Genomic DNA, 21577 nt, shown 5'->3' with positions numbered 1-21577 from the left:
TAAAGCTGGCTGAAATTGCTTTATACAGTATATGCCAATAGTTGCAAAATCGCGAGTTACACAAAGTTCTTTTGACCTTTCAAGCATTTTATGCCAGAATTCTGCAAAAACATCTTGACAAATCAGAGCCTGTGTGTGAAAACAGCATGTATTATGTGCGCACGTTGCATTTTGTCATGCGTTTACGCAGCGTTTTAAATTGCAGCGTAAACGCATGCGTTCAGTGTCCCCAGCAAAGTCTATGAGAATTTAGCCATGCGCACGTTGCGTTTTAAAACACAGCGATTTGCATGCTAAATTTTTGACAAAATGAATGCGTTCTAAAAAACACCATGTCACTTCTTTTGTGCTTTTTGGATGCCTTTCCCACTCTGTCTATGGTAGAGCAAGCATCCAGAAATCATCCATTCTGCATTCAAAATACATCCAAAACGCAGCTTTTCGGCATGTCACCAATTTTCTAAGTAAATATATTTCTAAATGTGCTATTGACATTTTCTTACCAGATGTTGGTAACAACCAATCTTATTCCCAAATTCAAAGAAATCAAGCAATAGATGAACATAAATTTACATTGGGCGGCACGGTGGTTCAGTGGTTAGCACTGCAGTCTTGCTGGGGTCCTGGGTTCAAATCCCACCAAGGACACCATCTGCAAGGAGTTTGTATGTTCTCCCCGTGTTTGCGTGGGTTGTCTCCGGTTTCCTCCCACACTCCAAAGACATACAGATAGGGACTCTAGATTGTGAGCCCCAATGGGGACAGTGTTACCATTGTATGTAAAGAGCTGTGGAATTAACAGTGCTATATAAATGAATAAATTATAATTACAGGGGGAAAACGTATTGAACACGCTTATTGACATTTATTTAATAGTTTATTGAAAAACCTTAGTTAGTGATGTTGGGTTCAAGACACGTCCTGTATGGAGAAACTAGTCACATGCATTGCTAAGGTGTGATTTTGGCCCATCATTGACATACACTTTTCAAATCCTGATGGCTTTTTGAGCTCTTTCTATTAGCGCTGATCTTTATTTCCTTCCATTAATTTTCTTTTGGATTTAGGTAAGGTGATTGATTGGCTGGGCCACTCTACCAAATTTATTTTCTTTCTCGGAAACCAATTGTGAGTTTACTTGGTTGTGTATTTTGTCTTGCTGAAATGTCCACCCTCGTTTCATCCTCATCATCCTGGGAGATGGCAGCAGATTTTTATCAACAATGTCTTGGTACATTTGTCCAATCATCCTTCCTTCAGTTATATGAAGTTTGCTAATGCCCTATGTTAAAATATGCAGTGCCTTTTGGCCTCCAAATATGGTGTGCATTATTGCATTCAAAGAGTTCAATCTTGGTCTCCTGTGACCAGACTATGTTCTCCCAGTATTTTACAGGCTTGTCTAAATGCTGTTGAGCAAACTTTAGAATACACTTGAACACGCTTTTGGTTCAGCAATGTATTCTAAAGTGGTGTGCGTGGACACAGAACATAGAGGTTGAATTATTATTTTCTTTGAAACAATTGCACTTCCTGATTCCAAGTCTTTCGGTAGATCCTCTGTCTGAAATATTGCGTCATGGACGGTTTATGGTGAATGACACTAATGTGGAAAAGAGTAACAATGTTTTGAACTTTTGAATTTCAGTCTCCATATCTCACCATCCACTACAACTGTGAGTGTGAGATTACCTTAATTTTATAGACAATCGCCGTAGCTACATAAATTTGACTTGCAACTATTTAGCACATGATTAGTTATGCAGAATCTTGTCATGTCACTGCATTATTACTGTTTTGATCCTAAAAATCTAAATTTTAATTTTTATTATTATGTTAGTATTTAGTAAATCCATCTTTAGCTTTCAACACTGCCCGAATCCTTCTGGGAGTACTTTCGATCAGATTCAAGCATGTCTCGGCCCAGATCTAATCCCAGGTCTCTACTACATGTTCCCATTGTCGAATACTGGTCGATTCACTTTGGTATGTATACAGCTTTTTCTTCAACTTTACCCACAAGTGTTCAATTGGGTTGAGGTCTGGCGATTATGGGGACCAATCCAGTCCACCACATGGTCCTCCCTATCCTGAGAATACCAGTCCCCAGCAGTCAGCTTTATTTTGGTTGGGTATCAAAATTGGGGGGACCGTATAACTTTTTAAAAATTATTTATTTAAATAAGTAAAAAAAAAAGTTTCATGGGGTTCCTACTATTTTGATATAGCCAGGATAATGCACAAAGCTGGGGGTTGGTATTCTCATACTGGGGAGGCCCATGGTCATTGGGCCTCCCCAGCCTAAAAAAAGCAGCCCGCAGCTGCCATTTTTCCAATTATTTATATTTTAAACACCACTTTGAGACCCAGGCGGCTAGTGTGACCAATCACAGACACCGGCATGCTGGCAGTCTGACTGCAACCAATCACAGGCGCTGTCAGAGGGTGCTAAGGGGATGCAATAAACATTCATGAGATTTAATGTGCGGACCCGGAAGCAGTTTTACAGACATGCAAAAACTCTAAGTAAAATTGTCCTGCTTTAATCACCATTTTGCTTCCTTTTCAGCCCCCTAGCCCTTACAAGTACCATTTAATAATACTTAAGTTCGGTTCCCTTAGACTTAAATGTGGTTCAGAGTCCGGGGTCAAGTTTGGGTCCTGAAACAATTTTTTTTTCAAAAAGCAAATTTGTGCTGATGCTTCTTATGACAAAATTAAAGTCGAAGCTTCTTCACCCTTTTTTGGGCCACCATTCCAGTCTTCTATAACCTGCGTTGCAAGAAACTTGCATTGACATCTGGGATCTAACTATTCGGAAGCATATGAGCCACCTTGTCTGCCATGTTTGTCACACTAGTATGGATAGACCTTGTGATGAGCTGGAGGTATAATCGGTTGGTTAAGTGTTCCCTTTAATGTTTTGAGCAGAGTAGTTGCAAGTCTAATTTATGTATGAGAAAAGGCCCCGTTACACGCAACGACGTATCTAACGATATATCGGCGAGGTCACGGATTCCGTGACGCACATCCGGCATCGTTAGCGACGTTGTTGCGTGTGACAGCAAGGAACGACCGTTAACGATGGAAAATACTCACCTTATCGTCCATCGTTGACACGTCGTTCCTTTTCAAAAAATCGTTGATTGTTGATCTTGCAGGTTATTCGTCGTTCCCGAGGCAGCACACATCGCTCTGTGTGACACCTCGGGAGCGATGAAGTACAGCTTACCTGCGGCTGCCGGCAATGAGGAAGGAAGGAGGAGGGCGGGATGTTATGTCCCGCTCATCTCCGCCCCTCCGCTTTTATTGGGTGGCCGCTTAGTGACGCCACACGAACCACCCCCTTAGAAAGGAGGCGGTTCGCCGGACACAGCGACGTCGCTAGGCAGGTAAGTGCGTGTGACTGCTCCAAACGATTTTGTGCGCAACGGGCAGCGATTTGCCCGTGACGCACAAACGACGGGGGCGTGTGCTTTCACCAGTGATATCGCTAGCGATATCGCTGCATGTAACACATGTAGACAAGATGATTGTCATATAGACAAGATGTCATATAGACAAGATGATTGTCTTTAAAATGAAGGTAGTCTCATGCTTAAAGCTATAGTGGATGGTGAGATGGAGCCTGAAAGTAAAAATTTCAAAACACACCCTTTTGCTTGTCAGTGTATGTCATTACCCATTTGCTCGTAGGTGTATGTTCTTTCCACTTCCAGATTAGGGCCCCAACAGTGTTCACAGGAACCATCAGTAGTATAGAAATTCTTCTGTAACCAATGCCATCAGAAAGTTTTGAACAATAAGGTTGCGATGGTCTTGAGACAGCTCACTGGTTTTACCTATTATGAGATGTTTCTTGTGTAGCAACTTGGTAATGAGACACCTTTTTAATGGGCCATGAGTTGAACCAACTGATATTTTTCCACTAAGTGGCAGGATTGCTTTCTGATTACTTATAGATTTCAGTTGGTGTCCTGATTTCCTATGGCTTTTTGTACCTCTTTCTTCATATGTTCAATACTTTTTCCCTGTGCCATTTCTCACTATTATACATGACTTAATTTATGAACATCTATGGTTTGATTTCTTTTCCTTTGTGGATTGGATGGGTTATTACTGATGTCCATTTAAAAATTTGAGTCAATAGCACCTTTAGAAATGTGTTTAGTACTTATTTGCACATATTTGTGGTTTTCTAAATATTTAACTCCATCACAACTCGCTGATTTTCCATTTTTGTGCTTTCATTTTATCTTCACTTTCTTCCAAGACACATAACGTTTTAATTTTTTTTTTTTTTCCATAAATATTGCCATATGAAGACTTGTTTTTTTGCGAGACGATTTATACTTTTGAATGAAACCATTCGTTTTACCAGACAGTTTACTGGAAAATGGGGAAAAAATTTTAAGTGCTGTAAAATTGCAAAAAAGGTGCAATTTCACGATTTTTTTTTTTCTTCTTTATCTTGTTCACTGTTTGGTAAAACTGACCAAGCAATATGACTCTCCAACTTAGTACAAGTACATAGATACTGAACATGTATCGTATTCTTTCAATTTAAATAGTGGGAAAAAAATTCAGACATTTGTAAATGGAGCCTTTTTCCGAGAGCCAGAGGGGTTTTATTTTTCCGGATCTGGGGCTAAGTGATGGTTTATTTTTTTGTGTCCCAAGTTGATGTTTTTAAGGATAGCAAATATGAGTATTTTTTTATGGCTTTATTTTCAATGTGACAAAAAGTTGGTGATTTGAACTTGTTTTTTTATTTTTTTTTCAGAATTTTAAAATCTTTTTTCTTACTTTTTATTGCATTTACTAGTCCTCTTGAAGCTGTGATCATCCTATAGAGCGTGCTGCACAGAGCAGTGCATCAGCACTTGTACAGCAGCAATGATGACTTCATATGACCACCGGCTTACAGCCAGCGTTCATAGGAAACTGGTCATGACAGACACAGGGGTCATCAGCTGACCCCTAGGTGTCATGACAGCCCATAGGCTCCCCGCTATCACGATAGGCGCCTCGCAATCAGAGATCATCAGAGGGATTTAACTGGTTAACAGCCGTGGGTAGATCTTTGATGATTTGCTCAACTCTACTTTTGGGGTATGTCTTTACCAGCTTTGTGCATCTAGAAGCTGGATGTTGAAATTGTTGCCCATTCTTCTTTTTAAAATAATTCTAACTTTGGGAGATTGGACTGAGAGCATCCATAAACAGCAATTTTCATGTCTGTTACAGAATTTTACTTAGAGGTATCAAACTACAGGGGCCAAATACAAATCCACATCACAATTTTCAGATTTATAGTTTTAAAAAATTTAGAAAAGCATGTATCATTTCCTTTACACTTCCCAAATACTTCCTACTTTGTGTTGTTATATGACATAATATATATTTACATTTGTGTGTGTAATACAAAAAATATATACAGAGTATGAATACTTTTTCAAGGCACTGTATTAGAAGTGAGTCAACAAACATAGTGCTGTTCAAGATTAAATGACATCTTACACCAGGTTTTTCCCTTATGACTTGCGCCCAACACCAGTGAGCCCTTATATACAGCATGCTAGAATATTGTATATAAGAGCCCAGACCGCTCTGTAGAACATAAAAAACACCTTTATAATACTCACCAAGGGGGCAGTCCAATTCGATGGCTGTTGCTGGTCTCAGTCCGGTGCCCCCACCATCTTGTGCGATCACCGTCCTCCTGCCCAGCCCTGTATGCATGACGTGTCCTGTGTCATTCACACTGAGGCCACCATGCACACTATGATCTGCTCGGCTGAGGGCAGATCAAAGTACTGTAGTGCGTATGCGCGGGCAGTCTTTGACCTTTCCTCGTGCCTGCGCATTACAGTATTTTGCTGTGCCCTTAGCAGGGCAGATCAAAATGCGCAGAACAGATCAAATGCGCAGGAGCACAATGGAGGCCTCTGTGTGAATGACGCAGGACGTGTCTTGCACAAGAGGCTGGGCAGGAGGACGGCGATCGCACAAGATACAGGAGGCGCCGGATCGAGAGCAGTGACACCCATCGGGCCGGAACGCCCCCTAGGTGAGTATTATAAAGGTATTTTTTACGTTCTACAGAGCGGCCTGGGCTTTTATATACAGCATACTAGAATGCTGTATACGTATAAGAGTTCACAGGTGGTGACTGCAGCTCATAGAGAAAAATCTGGTGAAAGGTTTTTTTACGCTTGAAAACTAATTTATGACAATAATAATGATGATCAGAATTAAAGGGGTTGTTCAATCTCATTTAAGTTTCTACCCCAGCTGTAATTTAATATAAATCAACAAGAAACGGTTTGTTGTGTTATCATATATTGCAGCCAGGTAGAAACGTAATTGAAAGGGAACAACCCCTCCAATTTTGATTGTTGGATCAGCCCCCACGTCAGTCAACGTCTCATGTGTCCCCTTTAGGTAAATGAATGGCCCACCCCTGCTCTGGGTTACGGAGAACGGCTGATCTTTATGTTGCTATTACCGGATCAAGTTTTCGTTTTTTCTTTTTTTTTTCATTCAAGGAAAATCTCTTTTCCGTCATGCTGGTGAGTCACATCAAAGATCTTTCAAACCAAAGCAAGTACAGTACAAGATCCCATTACAAGACCTAAAGTGTCGTCTCCACTTCATTACAGCAGTGATAAATATTTGTCCTGGCTACCTTGACGTTGAATGTTATTTCCTCCATGACGTAGACCCGCTCAGGAAAAGCTTTAGCCACCTCCTCCACACTGTTAAAATACTGCACTGGCTCCTTAATATCCCGGTCTTGCTCCAGTAATTTAAACTGTCCTGAAAATAAAGGATAAATACAAGTGTGGTAAGAGATTTATGTAGGACATCCGTCATAGTGGAAATGCTCCATGAGATTTCCACTCCGTTGTGCTGAACTACTGCTGAAATCACGGCACAGCATTGTGAAATGGAACATTTCTCATCAAAGCATCACAAAGAACATAAAATAATACTGTGTATACATAACAGCACTGTTATCACATAATACAATCCTAATAGCTGCTTATAGGAAATAACAGATTAGGGACCTCTGACGGATCTACAGCACATTAAGCAGATGGCTCTGTGATGCAATTTTCTGAATTGCAGCATCTAGAAAAGCCCTGCCCCAGATATATACGTATTTACTGAAAACATGATAATCCATGGCACAGCCCACTGCACCGATTGTCTGCTCAAATACACAAATTCTCAGCATCCTGGGTCTTATATAAAGGGAACACAAACCACAGTCTGCATGAATCAGACTGCATGATCGCAACAGGGTAGATCCATCTCTGAAACGCTCCAGCGTTTTCGAGAAAACACAGTATTGAGACTCCTCTCAATCACCTGGAATGGAGCAGGGGGACGCCGGCCGGGGACGTGCAGGACTAGACTCCTCTCTAGTCCAGGCCCCTGGGTTTCACAGAAAATCGTGCTGCCAGGGTCTGATTCATGCTGCCCGTGGTTTAGCCAGCATGAATCGACTGACAGGCTCTCTTTAAAATTAAGAAGTCGACGTCAAAGTGAATATACGTTTTGAGAGATGGATATCTCTTAATAAAGATCAGTCCTCTTGTCCTCTTAAGGGCGCTTTACACGCTGCAATGTATCTTACAATGTGTCGGCGGGGTCACGTCGTAAGTGACGCACATCCGGCATCGTAAGGTACATTGTAGCATGTAACAGCTACGTGCGATTGCGATTGAACGGTAAAACGTTCATCGCATGCACGTCGTTAATTTCCTAAAAATTGCACGTCAGGTTGTTCATCGTACCCGGGGTAGGACACATCACAGTATGTGACACCCCGGAAATATTGAACAGATCTTACCTGCGTCCTGCGGCTCCCGCGGGCAATGCAGAAGGAAGGAGGTGGGCGGGATGTTTACGTCCCGCTCATCTCCACCCCTCCGCTTCTATTGGCCGGCTGCCGTGTGACGTCGATGTGACGCTGAACGTCCCTCCCACTCCAGGAAGTGGATGTTCGCCGCCCACAGCGAGGTCGTATGGACGGGTAAGTACGTCTGACGGGGGGGTTATTCGTTTGTGCGACACGTTCAACAAATTGAACGTGCCGCACATACGATGGGGGCAGGTACGATCGCATACGATATCGTATGTGATATCGTAAGGTGTAAAGCAGGCTTTAGAGGCATAAATCTGCCAATAAGACTTAAGACATAGCAGGGGCTGTAGTTGGATCAGGCTCTGCTTTTTGGGCACAATGAAATTATTCACAGAAGGAGCACTGGTGCACCCATTAAAATATAATTCAGAAAGACTTGTGTGTTTTCTTTTGGGAGACACACCTTATCTTATTACCAGTGTGAACAGGTGTAGAATTCAAACTACCAGATCTTTACCTCCTCCAACATCATCGATCGGGGAAGAGTTAGAAGGCCAAATGCACATTAGATGGTCGGGAAATTGGCAGCTTTAGACAACTTGAAACTGAAAGCCTGCAATACACATTAGATGTCTGTCGGCTAAACAATGTTGTGATGTTGTTTAGTGGGTTCTCCCATACACAGGAACGCTCGCTCTGCTCAGCGTGCCTGTTTTCTATATGGAAGAGCCACAGCCAGTCATATCTTATCTCTGGGGAAATAAAATATTCAGCCATTTGAGTTTGGACATGCTGCATAGACCAGTGGAAGTTCAGTTCGGTGGGTTCAGCAGGACTTTAGATAAAGTTTGATTTAGGACCTAGACTTGACCTGAACCGCAATGGTAGTCACTAATTGGGCAGTTCAGGTCTCCACCCACATGCATCCAGCTATAAACAGAGCACTTCTGTTGGCGGTTGGGCAGGATTTTACCATTTTTTTTGTTTGGTGCACACTACATCCGATCGCGCTGTTGTTACCCCCAGTGTGAGTCGATCAAACACTGCAAGCAGCTCTCACTGGGCTGAGCACCAAGCGTACCCAAGCACCGCGAGCAAGGCACCCAAACTAGTTTTTTTGTAAAGTCTGTGTTTGGACCGAACACCGAACCACGGGTTTGCTCATCTATAATGCTGGATCCTTTACACCCAACAATCAATTATCCGGAACCCTGAACCACATTAGACAGCCGAACAAATCAGTCGATATCAGCGGGTTCAGTCGATATAAGTCTAAAGCCCGCTTTACACGCTGCAATGTATCTTACGATGTGTCGGCGGGGTCACGTCGTAAGTGACGCACATCCGGCATTATAAGTTACATTGCAGTGTGTGACAGGTACGTGCGATTGCGATTGAACGTTAAAACGTTCATCACATACACATCGTACCTTTCTCTAGAATTGCACGTGAGGTTGTTCAATGCTCCTGTGGCAGCACACATCGCAGTGTGTGACACCCTGGGAACATTGAACTTACCTGCCTCGCACGGCTGCCGCCGATAATGCAGAAGGAAGGAGGTGGGCGGGATGTTTATGTCCCGCCCACCTCCGCTTCTATTGGCCGCTGCCATGTGACGTCGCTTTGACGCCAAACGTCCCTCCCATTCCAGGAAGTGGACGTTCGCCGCCCACAGCGAGGTCGTATGGAAGGTAAGTACGTGTGACGGGGTTTAATCGTGTGTGCGGCACGTTCAACAAATTGAACGTGCCGCACATACGATGGGGGAGTTGCAAATTGCATACGCTATCGTATGCGAAATTGCAACGTGTAAAGCGGGCTTTATGTTTATGGGGGTGTTAAAACTATATGCTTGTGACACTAAATATGGCCCTACACATTATATTCATTTTGGCCAAACTGACTGATTTCAGCAGGGCGTCCTGGACCACATGCACAGCTGTCGAGTGTACAGTGGGGGTCTGGAGGACTAGCCATCAGCCAAACAAGCATTCATCCGACAGCTATTTAAGGCTTTGCTCACATCTACGTTGGAGCCTTCACTAGGTGCCTCCGTCACAGGATTAATCATTTTTGCCAAAAGAAAAGTGCAGTATGCTGTGCTACAATTTCCAGGACATCAAATGGAAACCCAACAGGCACAACTATAGTGAAAATCCTGTCAATGTGATGGATCGATTTCCCTCTTGAATTAGTATTTTTTCTGTTCCTATAGTAGAAGAGAAAAATAGAATTCCTAACACTTGTGTGAACCATAAAGCCCCCTGTAGGGGTGGATCTGTTCTCACCTACTGGAAATTCATTCATTTTTTTAAGCTAAATCTGTAGGTTTTTTTTTCATTAAAATCATGAAAAAAATAAAATTAAATCAGATCACCGAAATGAACTCATCCCCGGCTAGAAGCAGCTAATGACACAAGTTGATGGCACTGTCTATTTTGCCAAGAGAACAAGTCCAGGTGAACGTAGAAGGAGTTAAGAAAAATTGTCCTTGGGCCCAAAATGAGATTTCCTCTACATCCGGAATGTGCTGCAATAATTAGTGTAGCACAGTGCGGAGAATTGTTGCTATTTGGAAGTAAAATGAGTTCAAAACAATTCCCGTGGGAGGAGGCATTTTATTTGTAGGCGCAGGAGGCCAGTGGCACTGCCAATATTTCACTGCGCTAACTTCCATCTACATCCCGACAGTGAAAGCCGAGAAATATCCAGAGAAACAAGCGCACTGCCAGATCTCCGCTCTGCTATTTGGTTTCACGTTTATTGCCCACAACCGGAAATTTCACGTGGGACAAATCCAAGGACAGGTTTCCTCTGACCTCTGTATTGCCAATCCTGAGCGTGGAAATAAATATTATAGAAAGACAATAAGTATAAAGAATGTCATTATAAATAATGCAATTGTAAGGAGTGTTATAACCCCAAATAGGAATGGACACAGTCATCAATGGAATAAGATGTAAGGCTAGTTTCACACTTGCGTTGAACGGCATCCGTTGCATTGCGTTGTGTGACGCATGCAACGGATGTGTTGCATTTAGTGGCACAATGGATGCAACGGATCGTACAAAACAACGGAATATTTATTTATTTTTTTTTCTTCTTCTTTCGTTTTACCGGCGGCAGACTATTGTGAACAATCAGCTGATCGCTCACAGCAGCCGGTCGCCGGGTGATCAGCTGATCGCTCACAGCAGCCGGTCGCCGGGTGATCAGCTGATCGCTCACAGCAGCCGGTCGCCGGGTGATGAGCTGATCATTCGACCGCCGAGAATGTGTGAGGGTGGCGGAGTGCGGGGGCGGATTGCGGGGTTTGTGCAGCCGAGCGGGACCATGGCACTGAGGACGTCAGTGCAGCGAGGAATGCAAGGCTGGGGACAGGTGAGTGTGAGTGTGTGCGTGCGTGTGTACACGTGGAGTGAAGGGCGGGAGGGGGCGGAGGCGAGCAGGAAAGTGTCGGGCTCCCTGCACCCGTAGCCAGGGTAAATATCGGGTAACTAGGGAAAGCGCATTGTTTAGTAACCCGATGTTTACTCTGGTTGGAGCCAGAGAGAGCATGCGCAGTGAAATTCTACGGATTGCGCTGCTCAAAAAACGTTTCAAGCAGCGTTCCCTCCGCCCGACGCAGCATCAAAATAACGACGCTGCGTCATGCAGCGGATGCAACGCAAGACCATCCGTTGCTATCCGTAGCTAATAGAAGTCTATGAGGAATATAATGGTTTCCTGCAACGGTTACCGTAATTCCTCAAGGCTGCGGATAACAACGGAAGCCATCCAACGCAAGTGTGAAAGTAGCCTAAGTCATGTTGTGTCCATCATCCCACTGCCGTGAAATGTCGAGGTGCTCGTCCACTGGGGAAACATAAAGTACAATAAAAGTTAGTTCTTTACTTTTTACTTTTACACATGGACTTTACATCTTTTATTTTCCTTTGTTTTCACTGTAGATGTTTATGTTCTGGAGACATTTTTCCTAAAAATATAAAATATGGTGATTGGAGGGTCTAGAATAGATGGACTTAAAGGGGTATTCCCATCTCAAATATCCTATCACAATATGTAGTAGGTGTAGCAATAATAATATTAGCAAATGCCTCCAATTAGAAATGTAGTATAGTTCTCCTGATATAGTCATGTCTCTTACCTCATGTGCAGGGCATTGCAGCTTAGGTATCAGTGGTTACGAGTACGACCACTCATATATTGACAGTAAGTCGGTTAGTTAGATGCTCGTGGTCGTAACCATTGTTATCTAAGCTACTGTAATGCCCTGCACATGAGGTAAGTGTCACAGCTAATCAAGAGAACTATACTACATTTCTCACCTCATGTGCAGAGCATTGCAGCTGAGGTATCCATGGTTATCAACCCAGAGAAAAGTAGAGACAGGCGGCACTCATCGACATCCAAAATGCGGTATTTTATTTTTTCATATGGGGGGGGGGTGTACAAGTGGTGAGGGAGAGTGAGGAGAAGCTCACAAGCCGTTGCACACTCATATCCATGGCTATGACCATGAGCAACTAATTACCTGTCACTATATGAGTGGACGTAACCATAGATACCTCATGTGCGGGCATTGCAGCTCAGGTATCCATGGTTCCGACCACGAGCAACTAATTAACTGTCACTATACGAGTGGTCGTAACCCTACATACATCATGAACATGGAATTGCAGCTTAGGTATCCATGGTTATGACCACAAGCAACTAACTGTCACTATACGAGTGGAAGTAACTATAGATACCTAAGCTGCAATGCCCTGCACATGAGGTAAGAAACATGGCTATATCAGCAACACTATACTACATTTCTAATTGGAATTATGTGCTAATATTGCATATCAGGATAGGATCTTGGAGATAATAATACTCCTCTAAGTTGTGACTGGACATCCCCTAGAACCTGCTAATACTACAAAATAACATCACATCAAGACAATGGTGGACATTTTCTAAATGATACGCATTTATATAGTGTGAAAACCATGTGCTTGAGGCGAGTGATAAGTGCTTGACATATCGGCCACTATAGGGATTTGCTGCGGACAGTCTGCATCTGTTCTGCGTGGGAAGAAGACATATTGTTATATAGCAGCTGGACACATACGGCTTTTAGGAAGAGGACATTAGGATGCTTATTCCAGTGGCACACATTTCCATTTGGACAGCCTGCCTCTAAATTACTTAGAAGCAACATGTTAACAAGGTGGATGTCCTCATAAAGCACTGGACACAGCAGAGGGTTCTGTCTGGAAGCATTGGCTATAATAGAAGCAGCACATTTATGCACAGTGACTGGAACCATTAAAATTAGTCATCTGGTTTTCGCCATATAAGCCGAGAACTGCAACGTAGGGGTAGCCTGATTCCAGCGATGTGTCACTTTTTGGGCTGTGTGATGCCGTTTCAATAAAATCAGTTTTTAATCAGGAGGAGATTATCATTACAGGATTATGGACCCGATTCATCTGTTGCCTTTTTTACAGTCACTTTCCTTTTTGTGTGGTGGAAATAGTTGACAGTTTTTTTCCAGCAGATTCTTCAAAATGGTGCACGTGATTCATGAATTTGGTGCAAATTCAAAAATAGTCTTTTTTCCTGTCAAACTGTTTTTGTAACTCTATGCAAAAAGTCACAAAAAAAAATCACACAATGATGAATCAGTGCCAACGTGCATCATGTCGCCCAGTCACCTGCTATGTAACCCCGGCCGCACCACTGATTAGCAGCTTGCTGTCAATGTGCATTGTACACAGGAAGATGCTAATCAGTGGTGTGGGCGGAGACAGATAAAGCTTAACATTTAGGCTATGTGTCCACGCTGCGGAAAATTCACGGATTTTGCCGCGGATTTCTCGCGGAAAAGCCGCGGATTTTCCAGAAATCTACAGCACAGCTACTCCCCAGCCATTTCTATGGCATTTGGGAAATGCTGTGCCCACGCTGCGGATTTTTCCGCAGCGGAAATCGTGCGGATTTTCGTGCAGAAAAATCTGCAGCATGTCAATTATTGTTGCGGATTTTCGTGTGGATTTTGCCTATTCAATTGAATGTAAAAAAAACAAAACAAAAAAAAAAACAAAACGCAAAATCCGCAACAAAATCCGCGTCAAATCTGCACCTATGAAAAGGTGCGGATTCCGGGGGAAAGCTGCGGATTTTGATGCAGAAAAATCCGCAGATACAGAGTCCCGTGGGCACATAGCCTTAGAGAACTGGTAGATCTGCAAAAACTGTGATTAAATGAAAATTACATCATGCACTCCAGCAAGTGACATCGCTGGAATCAGGGTCTCAACCCCTACACCATGCTGCTCTCAGATTACATAGTAAAAACATGTTCCTCTAACTCAATCCACACATATGATGTACCGGCGTTCCCGCAAATGGATGTAATGCTACATGATGGTATGGCACGGTGGCTCAGTGGTTAGCACTGTAGTCTTGCAGCACTAGAGTCCTGGATTCAAATCCCACCAAGGACACCATCTGCAGGGAGTTTGTATGTTCTCCCTGTGTATGCGTGGGTTTCCTCCGGGTTCTCCGGTTTCCTCCCATACTGCAAAAACATACTCATAGGGAACCTAGATTGTGAGCCCCAATGGGGACAGAGTTGCCATTGTATGTAAAGTGCTGTGGAACTAACAGCGCTATATAAATGAATAAATATTATTATTATATTATTATTATGAGGCACAGGACCTGAGCCTGCAAAATCGCTGCAGGGAGTTTGGCTTAACTGACAGCTAAGCTCCTTCTGTAACAAACAGGGCTGGTTTAACCCCCTAAATACCGCAATCAATAGTAATGGCAGTGTTTAGGTGGTTAGAAGAGGGTAGGGGGTTCCTCTTTTGGCATCCCTGTAATGTGAATACGGGCGGACGATTGTTGCCATGACAGCACGCAGCAATGCATGTGAATTGCAGTACATTAGAACAGTGAACAGAGGAATAAAAGTTGAAGAATCATACAGTGACTAAGTAAAAATAGGGGGTGTCCATAATACCGGTAGCACAATCCAGTGAAATCTGCACTCCCAAATCCAAATGCCCCCACTTTTAAGCCCCATAGATGGGAAACAAGCCGATGGGAAGGTACATTTAAAAGTTGGGCCACGGCAGGCTGCACCGAGTGTATGTGCATGGTTTGAACAGTCATTCTGTGCTCAGAGTCCCTTATGGGGGCTTTCCAAGCTCAGTATATTGATGACCTATCCGTAAGAGAAGTCATCAGTCTGGCATCAACGCTGATCCGCTGTTTTCAGCTCCTGAACAGCCCCATTCACAGTGTGGCGGCCATACTCTGATCCTGCAGCTCAGTCTCTATTGTAATGAATAAGAGCTGCAGTACCTGGGAACAACCACTACAGTGAATGGAGCGCTGTGGTCTGGCTTGTACCAACATACTGGCATCCAATGCACTCTGCTCAGAAATGTAAAGCGTACCTCCATTTTCCACAGAAACATGATTATTCTTATTATAGTGAAAGACTCTGCAGGAGTTTTCTAAATGATAGATCTTTTTGCGGTTTACCTGCAGCACGGACCATCTGAAGTCAGGGCTGCCGGCTTCACTGAGCACAGCCCTGCTCCGCACTCTCAGCAACCAATATAAGAGATGGAAGGAGCGACGTAAGGTTCTAAGACACTCGCTACTATACTGAAGACGCCATGACGCTCGCTTTCTCACTGAAGATTGTAGGAGAAAACCTATGCCAAGCATAGCGTAACCTGCAGCACGCACCTAGACCAGGCTGTGCTGTGCATACACCACCTCTATATGAGTGATTAAGAAAAATAATTATACCGCAGTCGTGCACTATAATCACTTTTCTGTTGAAAGTGGTGGTTGTGCTTTAAGAGAACACTTAAAGGGGTTGAACAATGTACATTTTATTTATTAGATCTTGGAATATTATTAAGTTCCACAGTTAAAGTTGCTAAAAATAATGTTCCTGTGCTCAGATGTAATCTTATGTGTCTGCTGTTCTGTCTTATTCGCTGTGTCTGACCATGCCGAGCTGCTCTGATTCATGGTTGGCAAAATATCACAGCAACTGGTCAGGGGAGGAAGCACAAGTCACTAGTGATAAGTGAGTATACAGACATCACAGTGTATGTTCACAGCTGCGGCTTTCTGAAGTAACACATTTCTCTGTCTGTGTTATCACAGGAGTGAGTGTTCCTGCCATGTCATCAGTCTGGTGAGCTCATGAGACCTTACATACATAAGAGTATAGGAGGTAATTAAGTGCGTTAATTGGCTTCTATACTATACTCTTATGTATGTAAGGTATCATTGTTAAGGAGTAGAGCACTTTTTTTTGGCTGCTATAGGTATTCTGGGGAGCTTATGAGGATGGTGTCATGGCAGCTCTCCTTCCAGACATGGATCAGGGCATCAGGGACATACTGGAGTTTGTGGTGCTATTTTTTGGTCTTGGGCGGACTGATATATAAAGTCTTAGAGGTTTTCAATTAGATTCAGGTCTTTGAAATGTGAAGGAGAGGTAATGGCAGCGATATCTCCATCATCCAGGAACTGTCTACACTCTGACCACATGAGGATGGAATGAGGTTGTCCATATCCACTGCACCAGTTTACAGTCTAACAATGGCTTCAATGGATTTAATCTAGGTAAGTAACAGCTGTCACAGTACTGTTAACTATCACTGTGAGGTTTTTGCAACCCTACAAGGAATTGCCTCCCCAGACCATCACTGACCCACCACCAAACCAGTCACGCTGGAAGATGTTGCAAGCAGCATAACATTCATGCTTCTGTTCCTCCCCAGAAACCAACTTAGTTGCCAAGCTCGTTCTCTTCTCGTGTCATGGCCCATGTCATGTTATCTACTCCATGCTCTTGAGACTATGCTGGAAGCCACAGGAAACCTTGGGATGGCACATATGGATGTAAGAAAAAAGGTAATGAGACTTCAGCTTACCATAGGCAACTGCGCTCCAGGACTTGCAGGTGCTCGTGGTCCTCCAGGCCGGCCAGGTTGGTATATAGCTGAGAAGAAGTGAAGAGTGGACCCAGCACCACAGTCCAGTATATTAAAATATCAAAAATTTATTAGGTATTAAAAAATCCAACGGATCCAAAACTTGACAGAAACACGCATAAGGGCAGCTTACGCGTTTCAGACAATAAGTAAAAACATGATTAAGGACTTGTTTTTACTTATTGTCCGAAACGAGTAAGATGCCCTTATGCCCTTTAATATACTGGATTGTGGTGCTGGGTCCACTCTTTACTTCTTCTCACATATGGATGTACCATTCTGGAGGAGCTGAACTACCAGAGCAACCTGAATGGGCTGCATCTACTGTCTAATGCTACTAGTAAAGACAAGGACAAAAGTAAAAGGCAAACCTAGAAAAGTATCAGTCATGCAGGATATGTAGATATGTCTATGGCCACCACTTTCAAAACTATTCCCCTTTTGGGGTTGTCTTGCTGCTGCCTCTCTAATGCACCATTTTTTTTTTGAGCAGTATATATGTGGCACCTTTAGTTGTGCACTCATAGTCAATGTGCCATTTGATTATCATCTTCTCTTTGAACTGCAGTGTAAAGTCTATTATATCTACACCTACTGATAATACTACTGTGAGGAACATGGCATGTCTATACAGCCAGTCACCTGCCAATCATACATATTTCCACACATCCTGACCTGCACCAAGAGGTCACCATACTCAGGATAGAAATCTAATACCTCCATTCTGGAACAAATGGTAGAGGGTGAAAGTTAATCATGAGAAGGCTGAAGCCCCTGACTACAGCAAGACCCCCTGGTGACAAAAGTAATATAGCTAGGGGAATGGGCAGGTGATTGCTAGTTTCAGAGGAGCTTCAAAGGGGACCTGTCGCCCTTCCCATGCTTCCCTGTGCCTGTGTGGACAAGGGGTGTCAGTGTAAGGGTGCGTGCCCACGATTTAGTGTTTGCTGCGTTCAGGTGCGTCCAAAATGCTGCATTGTACAGTACAAGCATAGTGGATGGGATGTCTTGAAATCCCGTGCCCACTGTGCTTGTTTTTTGATCATGGTTACAAGCAGCTGCGGACTCCTGCATCCTCCTGCGGAGGAGACTCGCAGTGAGTCCTGATCGTGGGCATATACCCTAACACTGCGCCAAGCTGAGGTTACGTACTCCTGAGGGCGCGGAATGTCACGTGTTGGCGGAAGTGACAAGGCTGTATCGTGTGGCTCCGACGTATTAGAGACGTCAAGGTAGAGCTGCGAGGTTCGATATTGTCACATATTGGTGGCAGCGGTGGGATGTCTGTGTGACCCCCAGCTGTTTGTCACTACATTTTTAACATAAGGCTATGTGCCCACGTTGCGTCCTGTTCCTGCAGATATTTCTGCAGCGATTTGAACAGCACATGTGCACTTCAAATCGCTGCAGAAAAAGCCGATTTCATGCGCTCTGGATGCAGCCCCCACCATAGACAGAGCAGGACCTGCATCCAAAGCACACGGAATAAGTGACATGTTGCTTTTTAGAACGCAGCGATTTGGCAGCATGAAAATCACTGCGTTCTAAAACGCAACGTGCGCATGGATTATGCACAATCTTCATACTGTCAGGGCCAGGCGGTCGGGCTGACCCAGGAGGTGGATCCACTGGGCCGAACTCTAAGATGGTGGTAAGGAGTCCGGTAGCTGAAGCACTATGGGCAGTAGAACAGTCCGTGCCAGTGAGTGTAACGAAGAAGTCCCTGGGACCACGGAGTCACAGATGGTAGTCCGGGTGACGTAGCTCAGGTTCGGAAGCCGAGGTGATGTCAGGCGGGGTCCGGAACCTTTGGAGCGAGATGACGGGTCACCGCAGGGATCCGAGATGGTACGGACTGTCAGATGGCAGACGGACAGTGTGCGGGGTTCGGGATTCAGCAGGACCGGATGGCGAGGCAGGATCAGCTCTAGAAGAGAGATACGTGAGTATGGCACGAAGACACAAGGAGACCTGACTCCTAGCTTGGAAAAAACGAAGATCAGGCCCCGCCCTCTTGGACAATACACCCCTTTATACCCTGTACCTGTTTAGCCTCATTTCCTGTTAATGGACGCTGGCCCTTTAAGAAAGGGTCAGTGACCGCGCGCGCGCCCTAATGCGCATGCGCGCAGCCCGGGTGCCAGAAGCCAGGGAAGGAGGCTGAGAAGAGGACGCAGGGGAGCCGGCCAGGGCCTGGGAAGCCGTCGGGCGCCGCGATCGGAGACCAGGGGGCCTGGGAAGGACGGGCACCGGAGCCAAGGACCCGGGGAGCGTGGCAGGTGAGCCGGGGAGCGGGGCTGAGGACCCGGGGAGCGGAGCAGAGGACCCGGGGAGGGGAGCCAAGGACCCGGGGAGCGTGACACATAGATAGGACGCACGCAGTTACGCTGCAGTGCAATACGCACACGTGGGCACAGAGCCTAAAAGTATTTCAGGATGCTCCCCTACCTGCACTTGCATCAGAACTATGGAGTCAACAGAAATGTTTTGCTTTAAAATTCATTTTCAAAGTAACAGTATTACATATGTGACTGATCCACAATATACCCCGCTGAGTTCACACTGTGCTGATTTTATAGCTTTTAGACATTAACTCAATATAGAAAAGTTAAAAAAAAAAAGTTAAACATAAATAAGAGGCACATGACAAGAAGTTAAGTAAATAGAGCAAAACCTGTATAAAAAAAGAAAGAAAACAAGTTGGTAGAAGACATTCTAGGGATTATGTGAAAAATATTCCATTCACACGTAAGTCGTGTTAATGTGTACTTGAGTTTAGGAGCCAGGAAAGTCTGAGGCCTCGCTAATACTATGCCAGGACCTCCAGTGCCACCACAAAGAGGAAAAAATAACCCGAGCTCTCCTGGCAGGCAGCAGTGTACACCACCGGCACCTCAGCCATGACCTGACTCTTTGTGTGGAGAGTCCACCTCCACTGCGTGCCCATCATTCGGCAGCGTGTATATGCCATGTGCAGGGGTAAGTATATAATCAATCTGCTAATGCAGGAGCCCGGGTATTAGCATGTGGAACGTTTTATTGAAAAACCAAACCAGCAGTAAAGTTACTACAGTGAGAAGGTTTACCCTAGTGGGACCTGGCGTCCCTCTATTGAGGTGTCGCCTAATAAACTGCTTCTCTGTTCCGTTCCTTGCGTGGGAGTTATACTCAGGAGATGACATATAATTGGCTCAGAGAACTGGCTGGCCAGGATTTCAAATCCTTAAGTAATATAGCAAATTATATCTAGCCAGACGTTTCCTACATTGCTGATCTGACCTGGCCGGAGATCTTGGCTGGGGTGTGACTGTCAGCGCTCTCAAGTTAACACTGCTGAGCTATACTGAGAACCGCACATTACCAAACAATCTAACATCTGTGCAAATGATCACGACCATCAGGGAGCTCCGGTCCCAACAGAAATGCTCTTGTTCTGAAGATCCTAAGACCCAACATCGTCACTTATCAATCAAAACCACAAGCTGCTTTACAACGGCTGGATATTATAGCCACATTCTAGTATATAATGTTCAACTCTAGCTGCCTAAACCCCGTATACATAAATACAATCTGAATCTCAGATCTTCCACATAAAAGGATCAAGCCAAACTGGGAGTAAAAACTTTATATAAAGTCTTAGTAAACTTTCTACATAAATGTATATACAGGCAAATATTGGTTCTCATACAGAACACGCCATATAGTTCCTACTCTACCCTGACAACTGATCCGTTTGTGAACGCCTACACTTCTACGCCCACTCACCTCCGAGACCTGCCAATAGGTTATACACAGAAGGAACACAACAATTGCTTTAAGAGCTCTTTTACAGCTTATGTTATTCGATACCAGGTGTTCATCTGTAAAGTTCAGTAGGAGGGTAGGGGAATTTCATGCCAAAGACAAGAACGGCTGTACCGTTGGCACACTTTTCCAGAACAGAAGGAATGGCATCATCAACAACACAGAAGGGAGCGCAAAATACCCAAAGCTGCACATTTATTTTAACAAAAAAGGCAGAACCTGAAGACAAATTATTTCCATCTGCTCATAATTACTCATACATTAGACAGGCACCGACATCCAGACGTCACACTGACCTGATCCATAAAATGCTGCGCTGTCAGGGAGGATTAGATGTCATTTAATCATATTCTTTTACGGAAAATACAAAATTCAGAAGTAAACTCATTTGCAAGCAAATAAAGCGCAACTTGGATTTGTAATGAATAAAACCAAGACTAAAATTTGCCATACAAAGCTCTCAGACTTGATTGGGGGGGAGGGGGGGCGCAGGTTGTTGTGATCCTGACAGTCCAGAGAATGGGGTTGGTTCATTCTTATTCTTTTGCAGGTAAACCCTTTACCGCACTTTCTTACAGCCACTAAAGGTTAATCAGAAAATAATTACCGTGAATGGAAGAGAGAATGAATTCATGGCTTTTTGCAAATATCAGAGATTGTCAGACAGGTAAAAAGAACATTAATAACTAAATTGTCCACTTAACGTCTTCTTCCTCTACATATACTGTAATAAGACACAGATCATATTGTGCTTGGAAACTCCAGTGACATAGAAAGTTCTTTGATCGATGTCCAAATGTAAATTAATAAAATTTGCTAATGAATAATGCATTGTTGCCCCAAGTTCAGGCTCCCTCACTCGGACCACTGTTGTACCAACATGACA

At 44.0% G+C, this 21577-nt stretch overlaps 1 protein-coding gene across 2 annotated transcripts in view; it reads right to left on the bottom strand.

Moving 5' to 3' along the window:
- Window positions 1–21577, bottom strand: part of GAREM1 (GRB2 associated regulator of MAPK1 subtype 1) — a 172106-nt gene that overhangs the window by 51160 nt on the left and 99369 nt on the right. For both annotated transcript variants that reach the window (XM_075353320.1, XM_075353319.1), the window contains exon 3: window positions 6689–6819. In XM_075353320.1, the coding sequence (XP_075209435.1) occupies window positions 6689–6819 (131 nt within the window). The remainder of the gene's footprint in view (window positions 1–6688; window positions 6820–21577) is intronic.

Source organism: Anomaloglossus baeobatrachus, chromosome 6 (genome assembly GCF_048569485.1).
Source record: "Anomaloglossus baeobatrachus isolate aAnoBae1 chromosome 6, aAnoBae1.hap1, whole genome shotgun sequence".
Lineage (NCBI taxonomy): Eukaryota > Metazoa > Chordata > Amphibia > Anura > Aromobatidae > Anomaloglossus > Anomaloglossus baeobatrachus.
The sequence above is the reverse complement of the archived record's forward strand: the minus strand, read 5'-3'. Positions and strand labels throughout refer to the sequence as shown.